The sequence below is a fragment of the Helobdella robusta genome, assembly GCF_000326865.2.
Source record: "Helobdella robusta unplaced genomic scaffold HELROscaffold_84, whole genome shotgun sequence".
Taxonomy (NCBI): domain Eukaryota; kingdom Metazoa; phylum Annelida; class Clitellata; order Rhynchobdellida; family Glossiphoniidae; genus Helobdella; species Helobdella robusta.
In genome coordinates, this window is record NW_008705486.1 from 345,235 (window position 1) to 361,966 (window position 16,732).

At 34.2% G+C, this 16,732-nt stretch overlaps 2 protein-coding genes across 2 annotated transcripts; both read right to left on the reverse strand.

Moving 5' to 3' along the window:
• Positions 1–7,936: 7,936 nt before the first annotated feature.
• Positions 7,937–8,913, reverse strand: HELRODRAFT_182311 (hypothetical protein; the record flags this gene model as incomplete). Its single annotated transcript, XM_009032588.1, has 2 exons — positions 7,937–8,083; positions 8,746–8,913. The coding sequence occupies 2 exons, from the start codon at positions 8,911–8,913 to the stop codon at positions 7,937–7,939; spliced, it is 315 nt and encodes a 104-aa protein (XP_009030836.1).
• Positions 8,914–14,007: 5,094 nt separating this feature from the next.
• HELRODRAFT_182312 (hypothetical protein) lies at positions 14,008–15,990 on the reverse strand (the record flags this gene model as incomplete). The annotated part of the gene is made up of 4 exons (XM_009032589.1): positions 14,008–14,072; positions 14,350–14,529; positions 14,631–14,739; positions 15,883–15,990. The coding sequence occupies 4 exons, from the start codon at positions 15,988–15,990 to the stop codon at positions 14,008–14,010; spliced, it is 462 nt and encodes a 153-aa protein (XP_009030837.1).
• Between the last annotated feature and the right edge of the window lie 742 nt (positions 15,991–16,732).

The following is a 16,732-nucleotide window of genomic DNA, read 5'->3' on the forward strand; positions in this document are numbered from 1 at the left end:
CCGCTTATAACTGTGGTTGCGTAAGGAAGGGCGTCCTGCGTAAAAATTAGCCAAATAAATTACTTATGATGACAGAAGTGACAATGGCCCTCAGTATCCGGCAGAAGAGGGTGCGCGAGGGGTATTTCGGTTTCATCATAGATAGCCAAACGGCAACCCCCGATCTCGGGGAAAATGTCGTCTAAACGTGTGTTGTTATTTCTTACTCTACATACTACCTACATCACTCATCCGATCGACATGAAGTTTTAGGAAGTTGTTATGCATACTTATACATGTTATGCATGCAGGTATCCAAACGTTACTACAACTTTGCCGTGAAGTGTGGAGAAATTGCTCAATGTCGACTGAATGGAACTATAGCATGACAGTCCCGCTATACAAAGGCAAAGGTGATCCATTGAACTGTTCATCATATCGGGGTATATGTCTGTTAGAACACTCCCTGAAAATTGTAGAGAAAATCATTGAGAGAAGATTAACGTTGTGCATCACAATCGGAAATTATCAATTTGGTTTTCTAGCGGGAAAATCAACAATTGATGCAATTCACATCCTTCGGCAACTGCAAGAGAAGTACCTCGCAAAGCATCAACAACTATCACACATTTTTGTAGACCTTGAAAAAGCATTTGATCGAGTTCCCCGTGTAGCAATCAGGTGGAGTCTATGTCGACAACTCATTCCAGAATATCTTGCTCGACTTGTGATGGAAATGTATACGAATACTAAGACTTTCGTCAGCACAACGGTTGGAAACACAGATGCATTTGACATCGGCGTTGGAGTTCACCAAGGCTCGATTCTCAGTCTACTGTTATTTATAAGTGTGATGGAAGAAATCACAAAACCGATACGCACTGGTGACATTTGGAATCTAGTATATGCTGATGATATCGTTTTAACAGCCACGTCTGAGCAGAATGCAGCACAGATGTTTGAAGATTGGAACACCAGACTCGCCGATCATGGATTCAAAGTCAACATCAGCAAAACCAAAGCAATGAACACTGGTGAACCCATCCAATCCACAGCTATGGACGATGGCCCTGTTCAGTTTGTAAAGCAGGTTTAGGTAACAATTCAATCAAGTGTCAGCAGTGTAACCAGTGGTGTCACAAACGTTGTTCAAAAATGATTGGTACTTTATCTAAATTGTCCAATTTTGTTTGTCATGCTTGCATCAATCCACATTAACAAATTCGAAATAGCACTGTTTTTGAAGCCATTAAAATAGAGAAAGTCACATCGTTTCAATATCTAGGGGATGTACTGAATTGTACTGAAACAGCTGAAGCTGACGTTCGAGCACGCATACGTGAAGCCTGGAATAAATGGCATCTCCTTGCCTCTATATTGATGTGGCGTGACATCCCACTACCACTACGATCAAGACTTTATAAATCTGTGATACGTCCGGTGTTGTTATATGGTGCAGAAACATGGCCAATGACAGCCAAACCGGAACAACAACTCCAACGAACCGACATGAAAATGCTTCGATGGATGCAACGAATTAGTCTGAAGGACCACATCGAATCTACCGAAATCCTGCGTCGTGCTGGTTTAGACGATATAAAGGACGAATGCCGGCAACACCGTCTGCGGTGGTTTGGTCATGTCAAACGAAATGGAAACAGTGCCATAACTTTTCTTGCAGATTTTGAAGTACCTGGCACACGTCCCAAAGGCCGTCCAAAGAAGTCCTGGTCGCAAACAATCGAGCAAGACATGAAAGCTCTAAATTTAAATGAAATGGATACAACTGATTATCTAATTTGGCACAAAAAGTTGATGGCAAAGAAAACAACGTCCTACCTCGGGAAACCAGGTCTCTGGACGCAAAACGAACATTGATTGATTGATTGATGAAAACAAAACGTTCCAAAATGTAAACAAAACCAAAACGTTCTCAATGTCATTGTTATTTTATAACATTATTCCATTCTATTTAAACAAACCCCTAACATATTTTTTTCACCTGATTCCGAAAAGTGTTATTAAGATTTTGAAAAAATGTATATTTTAAAAATAATTTTGAAAACTAGTGTTTTTTAGATGATATATGTGTGTAGCGAGCGATACGCAATCGTCATTTACACTGATAATAAGTGCTGACAAATGTGTTCTTAATTTTTTTAAAATTGATGCAACTTTATGATACATCCATTTGGATTAACTAAACTAGCCTACTTGCCATGTGTTGCTGCTGTATCAGAAAAAAAAATTCAAGAAAACTTTTTATAACTTATGTAATCATTCATCATGTTCTTTCGCACTGGCTACCTATAAAATATAGCATAATTTTTAAAATTTGCACATTAATGTGTAAGTCTCAAAATAAATTATTTTGTTTTTTATTTTATTTTAAAATAAATTATAAAATCAAAGCTAGAATATGCTGGAATGATGTCAATGCATAATCTCCAAGAAAAAAGAAGGAAATAGATGGTTTGTGAATGCAAAGGACTCTGCAACACTGATCGCTTGAAGCTGCCTTTCTTAAAGTTTAGAAGAATTCTAGATGACTTTATAATGCTGTAAAAAATCGCCACTGGCAGTATAGACAGTGGATCCTCGCCAGCAGTGAATTTCGTTGGAAATTCTCTGGTCGTTTTGTTTTTTTCTTGACGGCTTGAAAATGTTTTTGTCATTATTTAATGTTGTAATGGCCTAATATTTTATTCGATTTAGCAAGCAATTCTGCAACCATGTTGTTGTATAATGTTATCTGATTTTCCTTTCTTCAGTTTGTTAATGTTGTTGACCAGTATTTCTATTTCAATTTTTTCGAACTTTTCAGGCTTTCTATAAAATGACAATTTAGGCTCATGTTCAAAACGTTTTTTCATAATCTTTTCATCATATTCAGTCAAGTTTATAATATTGTCCTTTGCTTTAGGGATCTTTACTCTCATTTATATGTTGTTTGATATTGTTCATTTCTGTATTTCTAAATTTAAAAGTTGGTTTTGCCGAAATAAAAAAATGTGTTAGACAAGGCTGTATATTCACTCCAGACTTGTACAATCTCTATAGTGAAATCATCACGAGAAAGACAGATCTTCCTAAAATATTTGTTGGAGGCGTGAATATAAACAATGTAAGATATGCTGATGATACAGTTCTTATAGCGAAATCAATGGAAAAACTGTAAACAATTGTTTCAAAACTGGTTTTTGAAAGAGAATGGATTGCAAATTAAGATCAACAATACAGAGTGCATAGTTAACAGTAAAAACAAAACCGCCCCTATCTGCTCCATAATCATTAATGGTAAACCGGTGAAACAAGTCAACAGCTTCAATTATCTCGGAAGTCTGATTACCTCAGGTTGTAAATGTAATATGGATATCAAACGAAAGATAGCTATGGCAAAAGATGCATATTCTAAAATAAAAAACATCTTCACCAACAGTAAAATCAGAATATCAACAAAATTAAAATTTGGACAGTGATGGAAAAGACACGAGAGTTATCAAAGACCTCTATTGGGACCAAAGAGCAGCGATGAAAGTTGGTAATAAGATGAATAGTTTTGTCGAAATACAAAAAGGTGCTAGGTAAGGCTGTGTATTCTCTCCAAACCTGTACAATCTCTATAGTGATGAGAAAGATAGAAAAAAACATCCCCACCAACATTAAAATCAGAATATCAATAAAATTAAAACTGTTAGAGTGTTACATTTTTCCTGTGCTCACTTACAGCAGAGTCCTGGACGATTTCTAAAGAAATAGAAAAAAGATTGATGCTGCTGAGATGTGGCTTTTGAATAGAGTTATGAAAATTAGTCGGACCTCTCATACCATCAATGAAGATGCAATAAAACAGTCCGGTTATGAAAAAAGAAATTACTACAAATAATCCGACGGAGACAGTGAAAGTTTTTAGGCCACATCATGCGGAAGGAATGGAAAACTACTGGAAAGATAGCAGGGAGAGAGAAAGAAGAATATTTATATCATTTTTCAATTTGTCGGAGGTGCAATCTAATGTCGTAAGTTATTGATCCGTTCTTCTATGAGTTTATTTACATCTTTACAAAAGAGTTGGATTTCTCAGTGAAGAAAGTTTCTTTTAAAATCTACGGTTACTTTTTCATTTCAAGCTACCGGACCGACTAGTTTAATGTCAGTATATCTAGGCAAGAAGTTTTTTATGCATATTCTGTTGAATTTGATCGAAGTTATCAGATTATTACGTTTCTTCTTAATCTTTTCCAACATTCTTATCAACTTCTTATGTTTGTAATCCAATTCTTAAATCAAATTTTCAAAAGTAATTTTTTAAATTATTTTTTTTGCCGACGTTTCGCCGCCAATATATCGTTAGCAAGGTAATGTTTAACTGAAATAACTACGTATGTACGTACAGTACAAATAACTATGCATGTAACAAATAAATAGACATACACAAATAACTATGTGTATACAGTACAAATAGCCATATACATACACAAAATAAGAATACTTCCATAAAAATCATCACAAGCACAAAACGATTGATGTAAGCAAATAAAAAATCACCTTCTCTTGTTCTGGGTTTTGATTCAACAGCTCTAAAATGACATCTGATGAGTATTTTTTTGTAATAGCATATTAAATTTTTCAAAAAAAAGATTCAAGGTGAGAAACTATATAAAAACTATAACAAAAGTGCTAAAACCTAAAATATTTAACTTTATCTATAAAAAAAAAATCAAACTTCACCAACTTGTAACTTTTTTTCTAATTTTTTCGACCGAATCTTTGCACAAAATCTGCATTAATGAAAAACAACGATGAAACAAATTTAACTTGTATCACTTCACTGTCATCAGCAGCCTCGCCACAATTTATTGGTACAATTATTTCAAACGTATTTCTAGCGTTAACATCGTCGCTATCTAAAGTTAAAAGCAACATTAAAGTCTAACCTCAATAGGAAAATTACGGCGATATTTTAAAACAAATGTATATAACCATAAATACATAAACAAATCAGTTTATAATCAGGAAATACAAAAAATTTCCAGACCTAAATCTTGTATGGCCACCCAATTATCCAATGGATTAACACTGGAAATATCAGAATTAACACACACACACACACACACAAACACACACACGCATGTATAAAGGATTTAAAGGTAAATGTTGATAAAACCAAAGTTATGTGAAGCGGGGAGGATTCAAATACTTTTGAACGTCGTAAATTTCCCTGTGCAGTGTGTGGTAAAGGAGTCAGCGGAAATTCAATACCATGTGTAAAATGGATGAATGAACGCACAAACGATGCAGTGGTTTGAAAGGAGAACTCAACAAGGGCAAGAAATTTGTTTGTAAACAATGCAAGTTGAATGATACTACTAAACGAAAGGGTGATACTGGGCACCTGGGAAATTTTGGATTTGAAAGAGTGGAATCTTTTTGTTATATAGGTAATATACTAAACAAGGAGAGAGGATAGAGCGGTCGAAGGTAGAATAAAAGTAGTATGGAAAAAATTCAGAAAAATTACTTCAGGGTTGTGTTCTAGGGGTATACCATTGGGTCTAAAGGGTAAGGTATATAGAGCATGTGTTAGAAGTTGCATGTTGTATGGGTGCGAAACTTGGGCTTTGGCGGCTGAAAACTTAAGAAAACAGGAGAGAACAAGAAAGTCAGACGTTGAGAAGAATAATGGAAGTATTCTTGAAAAAGTGTCTAAGTGATGAGGTAATAAAGAAAGGGTTAGGGGTAGATGAGTTGTCAGATGTAATTAGAGGTATTAGACTGAGATGGTTCGGCCATGTTGACAGGAAAGCAATTGAGGACTGGCTAAAGAAATGTAGAACTATTGTAATTGGCGGTTTAAAAAATGTGGCCGACACAACTTCACTTGGAAAGAAGTGTTGTCAAAGGAAATGAGGGCACTGGCCTGAAACCAGAACTGGCTTAGAAGAGAAAAAGTCGGTTAAATGTGCGTGATCATGCGACAAGGCCAACCCAAAATTTTTGTCAGCATCGCCTCCCAGGGTTGAGCGCCAATAAACGTACATGATGATGATGATTATGAAATATATAAAAACAACCTGTGTACAAATAAATCAGAGTGTCGAAGTCGGATATTTTTCATTCGTGTTTTTTAACAGACATGTTTAGCGATATGTAATCATCTTTAATACTGATAATGGATGCGGACAAACGCACTGTGCAAACATTTATTTGTTCTATTCTATATTACTATTAAATGTTTTATAATGGAGTTTAAATTAATTGTGATACCGACGAAAAAATTTTCACGTTAAAAGAGTATATACATGTTTTGTGTTTTTAAATCGTAAAGTAATTTTCAAGGCTTTAACTGAAGAAATACTTGGAATCATGTGGTGGCTATGCAATAGATAAAAATTGCATAAAATCATTTATATTTTGTAGTACATATAAATAATAATTTTACAGTGAACTTTATTAGTATAAACTATTTATCAAAAATTTATATCCAAGTAAAAACAACGACGTTGTTGAGACTATCGTAAAAAAACTTCGATATCATGTAGAGAGTAATCAAACTAATTATGCAAACCATTTAAAAATTCAACAAAGCCGGCAAAAACTAAATACATATTCTGCTATTTTTAGCTAAAAATAATTACAACATATGTTAACGGTAAATTTCTTTGACGTAGATTATCAACTGCAAATTTTATAGTTGCAAATTATTTCTGTAGATTTATACCAACAACCTGTAGTTGCGTTCTTTATTGTGATACGGAAAATAATGGATAATAATTTTTCGTGGCCATTTACCAACTCACAAATTCAGTCTTGCATTTCTTAGCGTCAACCTCTTTAATATTAATATTAAATATTTACGCAAACACTTTTATCACCACATAACTATTACGTTTCTTTTTATGCATGCCGCCATTTACTACATACCATAATTCGCATTTCCGTCTCAACTTTATGATCTTTTAAAAGAATTTGTTTCAAAATGCTTCTAAGCACTTTTACATCTTGTCTTTTCTATTTCCCATTTTGCATATAATAAAAATCAACCGTGAGGTGTTTGCATCCTCTTCGAGCTCCTTCCATCGAGCGAGCACACGCAACAGATGCCTATTTTCAGAAAGAATGACCTGCCAAGTCTTTCTCAACAGAGAAAACGTCTCTGCTCTTTCGACCTACGACCAAGACGATGGCACAAAGCAGTAGATTTCGCTCACTAGTATCTACATGAGTTTGAATATCATTCATGTCGTAACTTCTCAATAAGTTTTATTTTGCCAAATTAAATAAAACAATCAAATGAATGAATCATTTGAATAAAGAGGAAGCCAAAAAGTAAAAAAACTTGAAATGGCCACCATTCGTATATAACAACAAATGCTAGCAAAAATTATAAAGACAAACAATTAAAAGCAGGGGAAAATATAAATATTGTTCATTAAAACAAAATATATAAAAAATACATGATGAACTTTAAACAATTGTTTATATAAGATTTAACTTTACCTATCTCCGCCTCGGTGCCAAGCCCCAAGAGCTCATTTTTTAAAATCTACGCTTTAAAATTTGTTAAAAGTTCTCTTTTGTCTCATTCCCTTCTTTAATAATAAACTCTCGGGATAGTCTGATAGTCGTGTCAAACATTTTGTTGTACGATACCAAAAACAGATATCGTCATTTGGCTTTACAGATACAACAATGTTGGGTTAATATCTATCACTTCAGTATTTAGCAGTATCCAAACTAAGCTTATTTAGCTTATTTTTTTTACCAAAGGTCTGCATTGAAGTGAGCATAATTTAGCTAATATAATAGTTAGCCAGCGCCAATCACTTGATTATTATAGTCTCTCAGAATCTATTATAATAGGTGTCATCTTTGTCATAGCCTCTCGCGTTTCTTCCACCAATGCTTATAGTAAGCAAGAACACGTTACGGCAATACCAGTATAAAATACTACTCTTTAGATCCATTCTTTAGATAAGGAATTCAGAGATCCAAAAGATTCAGATTCGTCGAATCCAACGCTAGATATTTGGTAATAACCGGATCCATAATTCTCAAATAAGTTAAGTGAAAATTGGTTTAATTGAATATTTTTAATTGCCAGCTAGAATGTGAAATTTTATAAACATTATAAAATCACGTGTTAACATTTTTATCACGTGTTTGTAACCGAATCCCAGCCGAATCATGTGATACAACGGTGTGGTTTGAATCACAAAGCGCAGAATCGTTGAAATTTTTCATTGTTTCGTTTATTCTTACTTACAATCCAAAATTATTAATGTCAGCTATAATGCTTACAACAAATCATTGCGAGAATAAATAAAAATTTTTAAAAAACTTTTGGTTTTTTAAGAACACAAAAGCACAGCCGATAGCCGACAGTTACAAATAAATATTTATTCATCAATATGAACGCATAATTATTTGACAAGTGGCAGACCAATTTTGTTTATATATGTTTTTTAATTGATGTATTAATGAACTATATTTTTAGTTTGAATTTAGTTTTAGTTGAATTTAAAACAAAAATTTAGTCCTTATCACTGTGATTGAATATTTTAGTGGGATGGAACTTGAGTTGAAATATATTTGACTATGAGCCCGCATGCTTCTTGGATCCGGATTTGGATCCACACGAATCAATCACTTAGAATCTCGATTTCCTAGATCCGTCCATTCCTACTTTAGATCATGCTAATACTACCGTGATTTAAAAATACAAATGAATACATAGTTCAGATTTTATTAATATGTAATACTAACCTGAAGTGCATCGATAAAACTTTTATATTTTTTCTTGAGTTGGTCTTCATAATACCACACAAGCAACTTTTGATCCATCATTTCCCGATTGCCATTAGTCAACTTCTCTAATTCAACCAGTGGATGCTGTGCAGATCCGACGACATAAGAGTGGACAACAAAAAGCATAACATTTAATTATTTTATTTAGTTTTATGCTACTACAATTATAAAGATCAAACAAATAAACGAAGAGTGGACAACAAAAAGCATAACATTTAATGATTTTATTTAGTTTTATGCTACTACAATTATAAAGATCAAACAAATAAACGAAGTTTGCATATTTAAATTTAAAAATGAATATAAAATGCGACAGAAAAAATTATCAACCTGAATGAAAGTTTTTAGTTTGCGGTTTGGAACAAGAAGTTCTTGCAAAAACAAATCTTTTACTGTATCTGGATAATTTATATTGCAAATTAACATAACCATATAAACGTGGTGATGAAAGAAACCTATTGGAGGGTGAGTCAGCTCAGATTATACAAGTGTCGGTCCTATGTCGTTATTATTATTACAATTCACTCTTACGATAGTTCTCAAAAGATCAAAGGAAAAAAATTGCAACAAAAGTTTCGAAAAACAGCTAAAAGTACTGAGAAAAACAAGCCAATCAACATAATTAAAAATAACTGTGAAAATAATAAACAAACAAATAATTAAACAAATCAAATGAGAATAAAGAACGTTTGTTCTTTATTCTTTATAACCAAATTAAATATCTAAAAAAATATTATTATACACTATAATATAAAATAATAACAATAATAATATACTAGAATAAAAAATAATATACCTAATAGTTATTGTATATGTATCATGAATAAATGTATGAATAAAAACCATCAACGTTAAACCATGTTATTAAAGTTACCCATGTTCGAGTCACAGAATTTGGGTTATATAAATTTCATTGATAGATTGAAGCATCTGCGCCTTATTATTTTAAAACGATACGATTCGATATTAGAATTTTGTCTCGAATGAAATGAGACGATACGAAACGCCGTCAAAAATAACTATTTGATAACGATACTTTATCTCGATTCAAATTGTTGGAATCGAAACTCGTTAAGCGACACTAATTTTTTAGAAGGATGCTGGATATTTGGCTATCAACAAATAAATACTATCTTTAAAACGATATCTAAATAAAAAAAATAAGCTCTTAATCTCCAAAATAATATAAAATTAATAACGTTATTTTTGATATGCTGAGCTTAATATTACCTGTATTTGGAGTGTTAAGAATTGTATGGTTTTTGAGTTTTGGACAGATAATGTCATCACACAATAAAAATGACGTGTGATAATTTTACCGTCTAAGCAAAGTCGCCACTTTATAGTATACAAAATGTAGTTTCCCTGCCAACTTTACCGAAAACACTGCACACAAACCAAACAAAAAATCAATTCACCAAAAATTACCATAAATTACGATTTTATTATACCTTCTTTTTTGATAATAGATTTTTTTGTGTGCAATTGTTTGTTTAGGGACTTCGTACAAAAGATACCAGACGAAATTTTTATATAATAATAATAATAATACGGCAATTGACAATGGGCCAGTTGCACGATTGCTTCAGAGGCACCCAGAGTCTGCATACGTGACGTTCAACTTCTAAGCTCCGCCGGTAGACCATTCCAAACACGCGGAGCTGCATGATGGAAATGGCGACCCAAGAAATGTGACCTAGATACTTGAATGTTTAAAAAAGTGGGAAATGACGAAATTAATCAATCAATCTTCGTTTAGCGTCCAGAGACCCAGTTCTCCCGAGGTAGGACGTTGTTTTCTTTGCCATCAACTTTTTGCTCCAAATTAGATGATCAGTTGTATCCATTTCATTTAAATTTAGAGCTATCTTGTCTTGCTCAATTGTTTGCGACCAGGACTTCTTTAGACGGCCTTTGGAACGTGTGCCAGGTACTTTAACATCAGCAAGAAAAGTTATGGCACTGTTTCCACTTCGTTTGACATGACCAAACCACCGCAAACGTGTTTCCGGCATTAGTCCTTTATTTCATCTAAACCAGCACGACGCAGGATTTCGGTAGATTTGATGTGGTCCTTCATACTAATTCGTTGCATCCATCGGAGCATTTTCATGTCGGTTCGTTGAAGTTGTTGTTCCAATTTGGTTGTCATTGGCCATGTTTCTGCACCATATAACAAAACCAGACGTATCACAGATTTATAAAGTCTTGATCATAGTGGTAGTGGGATGTCACGCCACATCAATATAGAGGCAAGGAGATGCCATTTATTCCAGGCTTCACGTATGCGTGCTCGAACGGCAGCTTAAACTGTTCCAGTACAATCTCGGACATCCCCTAGATATTGAAACGATGTGCCTTTCTCTACCTTACTAGCTTGCATTGCTATTTCAAATTTGTTGTTGTGGATTGATGCAAGCAGGACAAACAAAATTGGACACATTAGATTAAGTACCAATTATTTTTGAACAACGTTTGTGACACCACTAGTTACACTGCTGACACTTGATTGAATTGTTACCTACACCTGCTTTACAAACTGAACAGGGCCATCGTCCAGTAGCTGTGGATTGGATGGGTTCACCAGTGTTCATTGCTTTGGTTTTGCTGATGTTGACTTTGAATCCATGATCGGCGAGTCTGGTGTTCCAATCTTCAAACATCTGTGCTGCATTCTGCTCAGACGTGGCTGTTAAAACGATATCATCAGCATATATTAGATTCCAAATGTCACCAGTGTGTATCGGTTTTGTGATTTCTTCAATCAGTTATAAATAACAGTGGACTGATAATCGAGCCTTGGTGAACTCCAACGCCGATGTCAAATGCATCTGTGTTTCCAACTGTTGTGCTGACGAAAGTCTTAGTATTCGTATACATTTCCATCACAAGTCGAGCAAGATATTCTGGAATGAGTTGTTGACGTAGACTCCACCTGATTGCTTCACGGGGAACTCGATCAAATGCTTTTTCAAGGTCTACAAAAATGTGTGATAGTTGTTGATGCTTCTCTTGCAGTTGCCGAAGGATGTGAATTGCATCAATTGTTGATTTCCCCGCTAGGAAACCAAATTGATAATTTCAGATTGTGATGCACAACGTTAATCTTCTCTCAATGATTTTCTCGACAATTTTCAGGGAGTGTTCTTAGACGTATACCTCGATATGATGAACAGTTCAATGTATAGCGGGACTGTCATGCTATAGTTACATTCAGTCGGCATTGAGCAATTTTTCCAGATTTCACAGCAAAGTTGTAGTAACGTTTGGATACCTGCAGTACCAGATGCTTTGATAATGTCATTTGTGAGTCCAGAGGGCCCTGCTGCCTTTCCATCCTTCATAGCTTTCAAAGCTTCTGTAAGCTCCTCTACGGATGTAAATGACGGATGTAAGTTTTTTTTTATGTTTATGGCATGATATAAGATTGAAAAATTAAATGGAGGACTGTGATCTTATTTATTTCATATTTTTTATTTCGTTAAAAGTTTATTATTTATTTCATATTTTTTTATTTCGTGACAAGATTTTTTTAAATGTCGTCTTTATTTGAATTATGATACGAAAAATCTTGTATCGTTATAAAAATTCGATTCGAGACGCAGATGCACCAGACCAAAAATATTATTTGAAGCATTTAAAATGCTTTTCTTAGGTTTCCTGGCTTAAAAAACATAAAAAGCAATGTTAATTAGATACAGTTAATTCAGGGTAAAGATAAAGTAATTTAAAATTAGGTTAATGTGGCTATTTAATTTTCTGTTATGTACAGTAGGGGTTTTTATAATGAACTTTAAATTTTACAAAATATATTAGATTAGATTATTTGTATTAATTTGAAATTTATAGTAATAAATTTATTTAATTGTTGTTGGGAAAGACTTCTCCTATATGATCCAATTGGTCTAATCCCTAACTAAAAATTCTTTCATAGAACTACGAGCATGATAAAAACAAACTGTTTTAGTAACCTCGTATACAGCCACAACTATTTTTCTTCCTCCAGATATAACAACTCACGTTACAATAACTAACTTTCGCTTTTAAACACTAAAAATTTATGGTCCGCCTATATTGAGAGCATCCAGGTCTGTCTTGGGTGGCGATGTGGATGAGTCCAATCGGCTGCAGGCCGATCCATGGCAGCTTTTATAATTCTATTTTATAATCCTCTGAAAAGCGAGTTTGAGCTATGTGACCAAAACAGGGTAAGAGTTATTTTTCTTACTTTGATGTTTGTGACATGATTACGGTAGAATAGACGAAGGATTTTTTATAAGTTTTTTTCAGGAGAATGCCGGTAGTTGACCATGTCTCACATCCATACAGCAGACGTAAATGTTCTAGAATTTGATTTATTCGCCTGTGAGACGCTTGAAGTGCCATATGTTGCGGTCCAAAGACATAAATGAACGGGTGACGGCGATTCGGCAATATATCTCCGCACTACAACTGCCAGTGATTGCATTTTGGAGCCAAGGCAAGTGAGCGAATCCACAACTTGTACATTATTATTCATTACTGAAACAGTTTCCAACGAAGGATAACCCGGTTTTGTCCCAATTTATTTCTAGTCCAAAAGATTCAGCTTCCTCAAAGAGGAATCTGAATCCCGAATCCAATTCATCGGGGCTAGGAACTCATCTGGGGCAAAAACGTACCCCTGTCTGACACCATTATCAACAAACCACTAAGAACATTATCCCGTGACTTAACGCAGCTAAGGAAGTGAGTGTAAAAAGTTTTTAGCAGGTCCACGATATGGTCATGAACTCCTAGACAGCCGCCATATAGCTTCTCTGTTAGTACAATCAAAAGCTGCCTTCAGATCAACGTAGCCAAACCAAATCGGTCGACCAAACTCACGACTGGTCTGCAGCAGGAGTGACGGTGTGAGGATCTTATCAATGGTAAATCTGCTAGGGACTGACAGGAGTGTGGTGTCTCTGTAATTTTTGCATTTACACAGACAGAGCAATAACAACTTCCTCCATTTCAATCACTATCAACACACTAATTACAGCTTCTGATTCGAACAAACTAAGACCAACTTTTATTTCGAATGCAACAGAGAAAGCAATAATTTTAAGAGCTCCATCTGTTGCTTGTTATTATGTTATGTTTCGTCTCTTAACCGCATTTATCGCATGGCATAAATAATTCCCTCCTTTTTGTCCACATTCTTGTTCTAGTTCATAATTTCCCCCGCCAAATTTTCAATTAATTTTTCAGCTCTCCATCAATCTCAGCCATCGAGATGTCCATATCACTTATCTCTCTACTTACTAATATGTGATAAATAGTAAAGAGAACAAAACTAAATTTCAATGAACCAGCCACTTTTCTATCTTGCTTCAATTTAAATTTATAGAGGAACAAAACTTAATGCAAACTTTCTAAAATAAATGAATCAATTTGTGACATTTTACATTTTCAAGTTAATTTGGTACAGCATATCGAAAATACATATCAAAATGATTACTTTTTGTAATAATAATTCGATTTCAATATCAAACTATCAAAATTTCTATTCCCATGTTCAGATAATAAATAAAAAATAACCTAATGTTTCAAGCGCTTTTCTTCTTTCTTTCACCAGTAAACTAATTAAAGAATCAAGATAGCAGAAATTATGGAGATGTGAATCCTGAATGAGGACTACCCAAGCAGCCACTTTATCTTTAGATGTTCCTTTTGACAGAACTGTTTTCAACCAGCCTTGCTTCTTTTGATTTTCAATTTCTGCAAAAAAATAGCAAAAATAAGACAATGGAAGAAACCTTGCAATTTTGATGTGAAATTAATAATATAAAATTATCACATATAAATAATGATTGACATACTCTCTTTGTATAATGCGACGTCGGCTTTCATTAATTGAGAAGCATGTAGATAGAGTTCATCAGAAACAGTTTTATTGGCTAATTCATACTCTCCTGAATCCACTGAAATCTAAAAACATAAATATTGTTGTTTTTATTGGCTAATTCATACTCTCCTGAATACACTAAAATCCTAAAAAATAAATATTGTTGTTGACAATGCATCGACATCCAAATCATTTCCCTTGCAGTTCATTCTACGTTAAAAAGGAGAACGTTAAAAACGAAAATAGAAATAAAAGTTTATTATAATTATAAAAATCGTGTTTTTAATCACAAAATTTATGCCATGTCAAACACTTTTGCTTTAACATTTGTTAATAAATTAAACGAATGACTGCATTAACGTGTTAACTACAAACTCTTTTAAAAAGACTCAATTACAGATCCAGTTTAACTGTTGAGCATTTCTTTCTTTCGTATTTGTCAAAAAGAAAAACATAGATCCACCGTTAAAATTTTTTTAAAATTATTACAACTATTTTTTTCTTTATTTGTATATTACTTGCCTAAAATATTTATGTAATATCACATGATTTTGAAAACCAAGTATTAACAGACGACGTGTTGCTTTCAACAATGAAGATCTCTAGTCAATTTTGTGTAGATAACTCCATTGCATTAGAATATGTCTATATGCACTTTGAACTTGAATAACATCCTAAACCCGAAACTTAGAATGAAAATTTTGCAACCTTCGCAAAATTTGTTCACTAATAACATCCATAGTTTACAGAGTTCGTATTACCTTTGTAAATTGGAAGGATTATTTTTTTCTCTCAATCTTCTGGGATTTCCTTTTCCCTAATTAATATATTGAACAATCAGTCAGTTCCTCAATTCCCAAATCACCTGTTGCTTTCAACATTTCTTTTACCACTTTAATTACCCGGAGCCTTACCAGTCAACATTTTTCTTAGTGCCCACTCAATCGCCTCTTTTTCTATATACTCAACCTTTGCTACATTTATATTTGCCTTGGTATCCCATCCCAATCATTTTCTTCATTTAACAGTTTTCCATATACTCTCTCCATAATTTTTCTCTACCCTCTGGGTCTAAAAAATGACGCCTTTAGTATCCTTCATGCAATTTACTTCAACATCTTGTCTCTCCCTATTTCCTGATTAAGCCATAGCGCAAAGGCTTTTTACTGTCCTCTGAACTCAGCTTTTCTGAAAAGTCCTAAAAATATTCGTTTTGGTATCGCTACTTTCTTAGCCTTCTGTTTTAAAGATCGATAGGCTCTTTGATATTCCTCGTTTTTTGAAATTTTCCACTTCATATATACTTTTTTATTCCTTATTACTCTTTTGACCATTTCGTTTTACCACCATGTTTCCTAGTCGTGCTGGCCCCTTCTTCACCTGACATACTGTCTCAGGTGCATTAGGCATACTATTTTTCATATCAACTATAATTTCTCTAACCCAAATCCTTAACAATGTTACCTCCCATTGGTTAAAAAAATTTTTCTCAAATCTGACCACACACCAAAACAGTCACGCAGAAAGTTTGGACAGACGTTGACAAGCGTTTTGAAAGACATCCTGGACCGGGACAACCCTTCAGTTACAACTTCGTGGTATAAGTTGTTATTTTTATTACGTTAAGTCCACTGTAAGGGACTCGGGAGGCAGACGCCACAACGTCAGCGTCGGAGTCAACAACAGACTGGATGTACAGGTAGAAAGCCCCTTTGAAGAAATAGTAAACTCAATTGAATCTGTATAAGTTATGAAAAAAAGGCTCGACGGCCACAATTGAATTCATTGGCAAAGTAAAATGGAGCAGGGCAACATAAGAAGAAGCAATAATCCCGAATTCTGCAAACAAGCTCAGTGCCCTGATAGATAAGCACACATTCATCAGACAGAAAACCAAGTCCGGACAAGAAACCTACAATTGTCTCAATTACAGTACAGCAGTTGCTGCGGTGTCTAAGACAGTTCCCAAAGGTACATCCGGAGAGAGGGATGGCCTTACGCCAGATCTGACCCTCAAAAAAATGCCTATGCGGTGTTTATACCGTGATTTCTCTTCTCGGATAAACTTTTAATTTT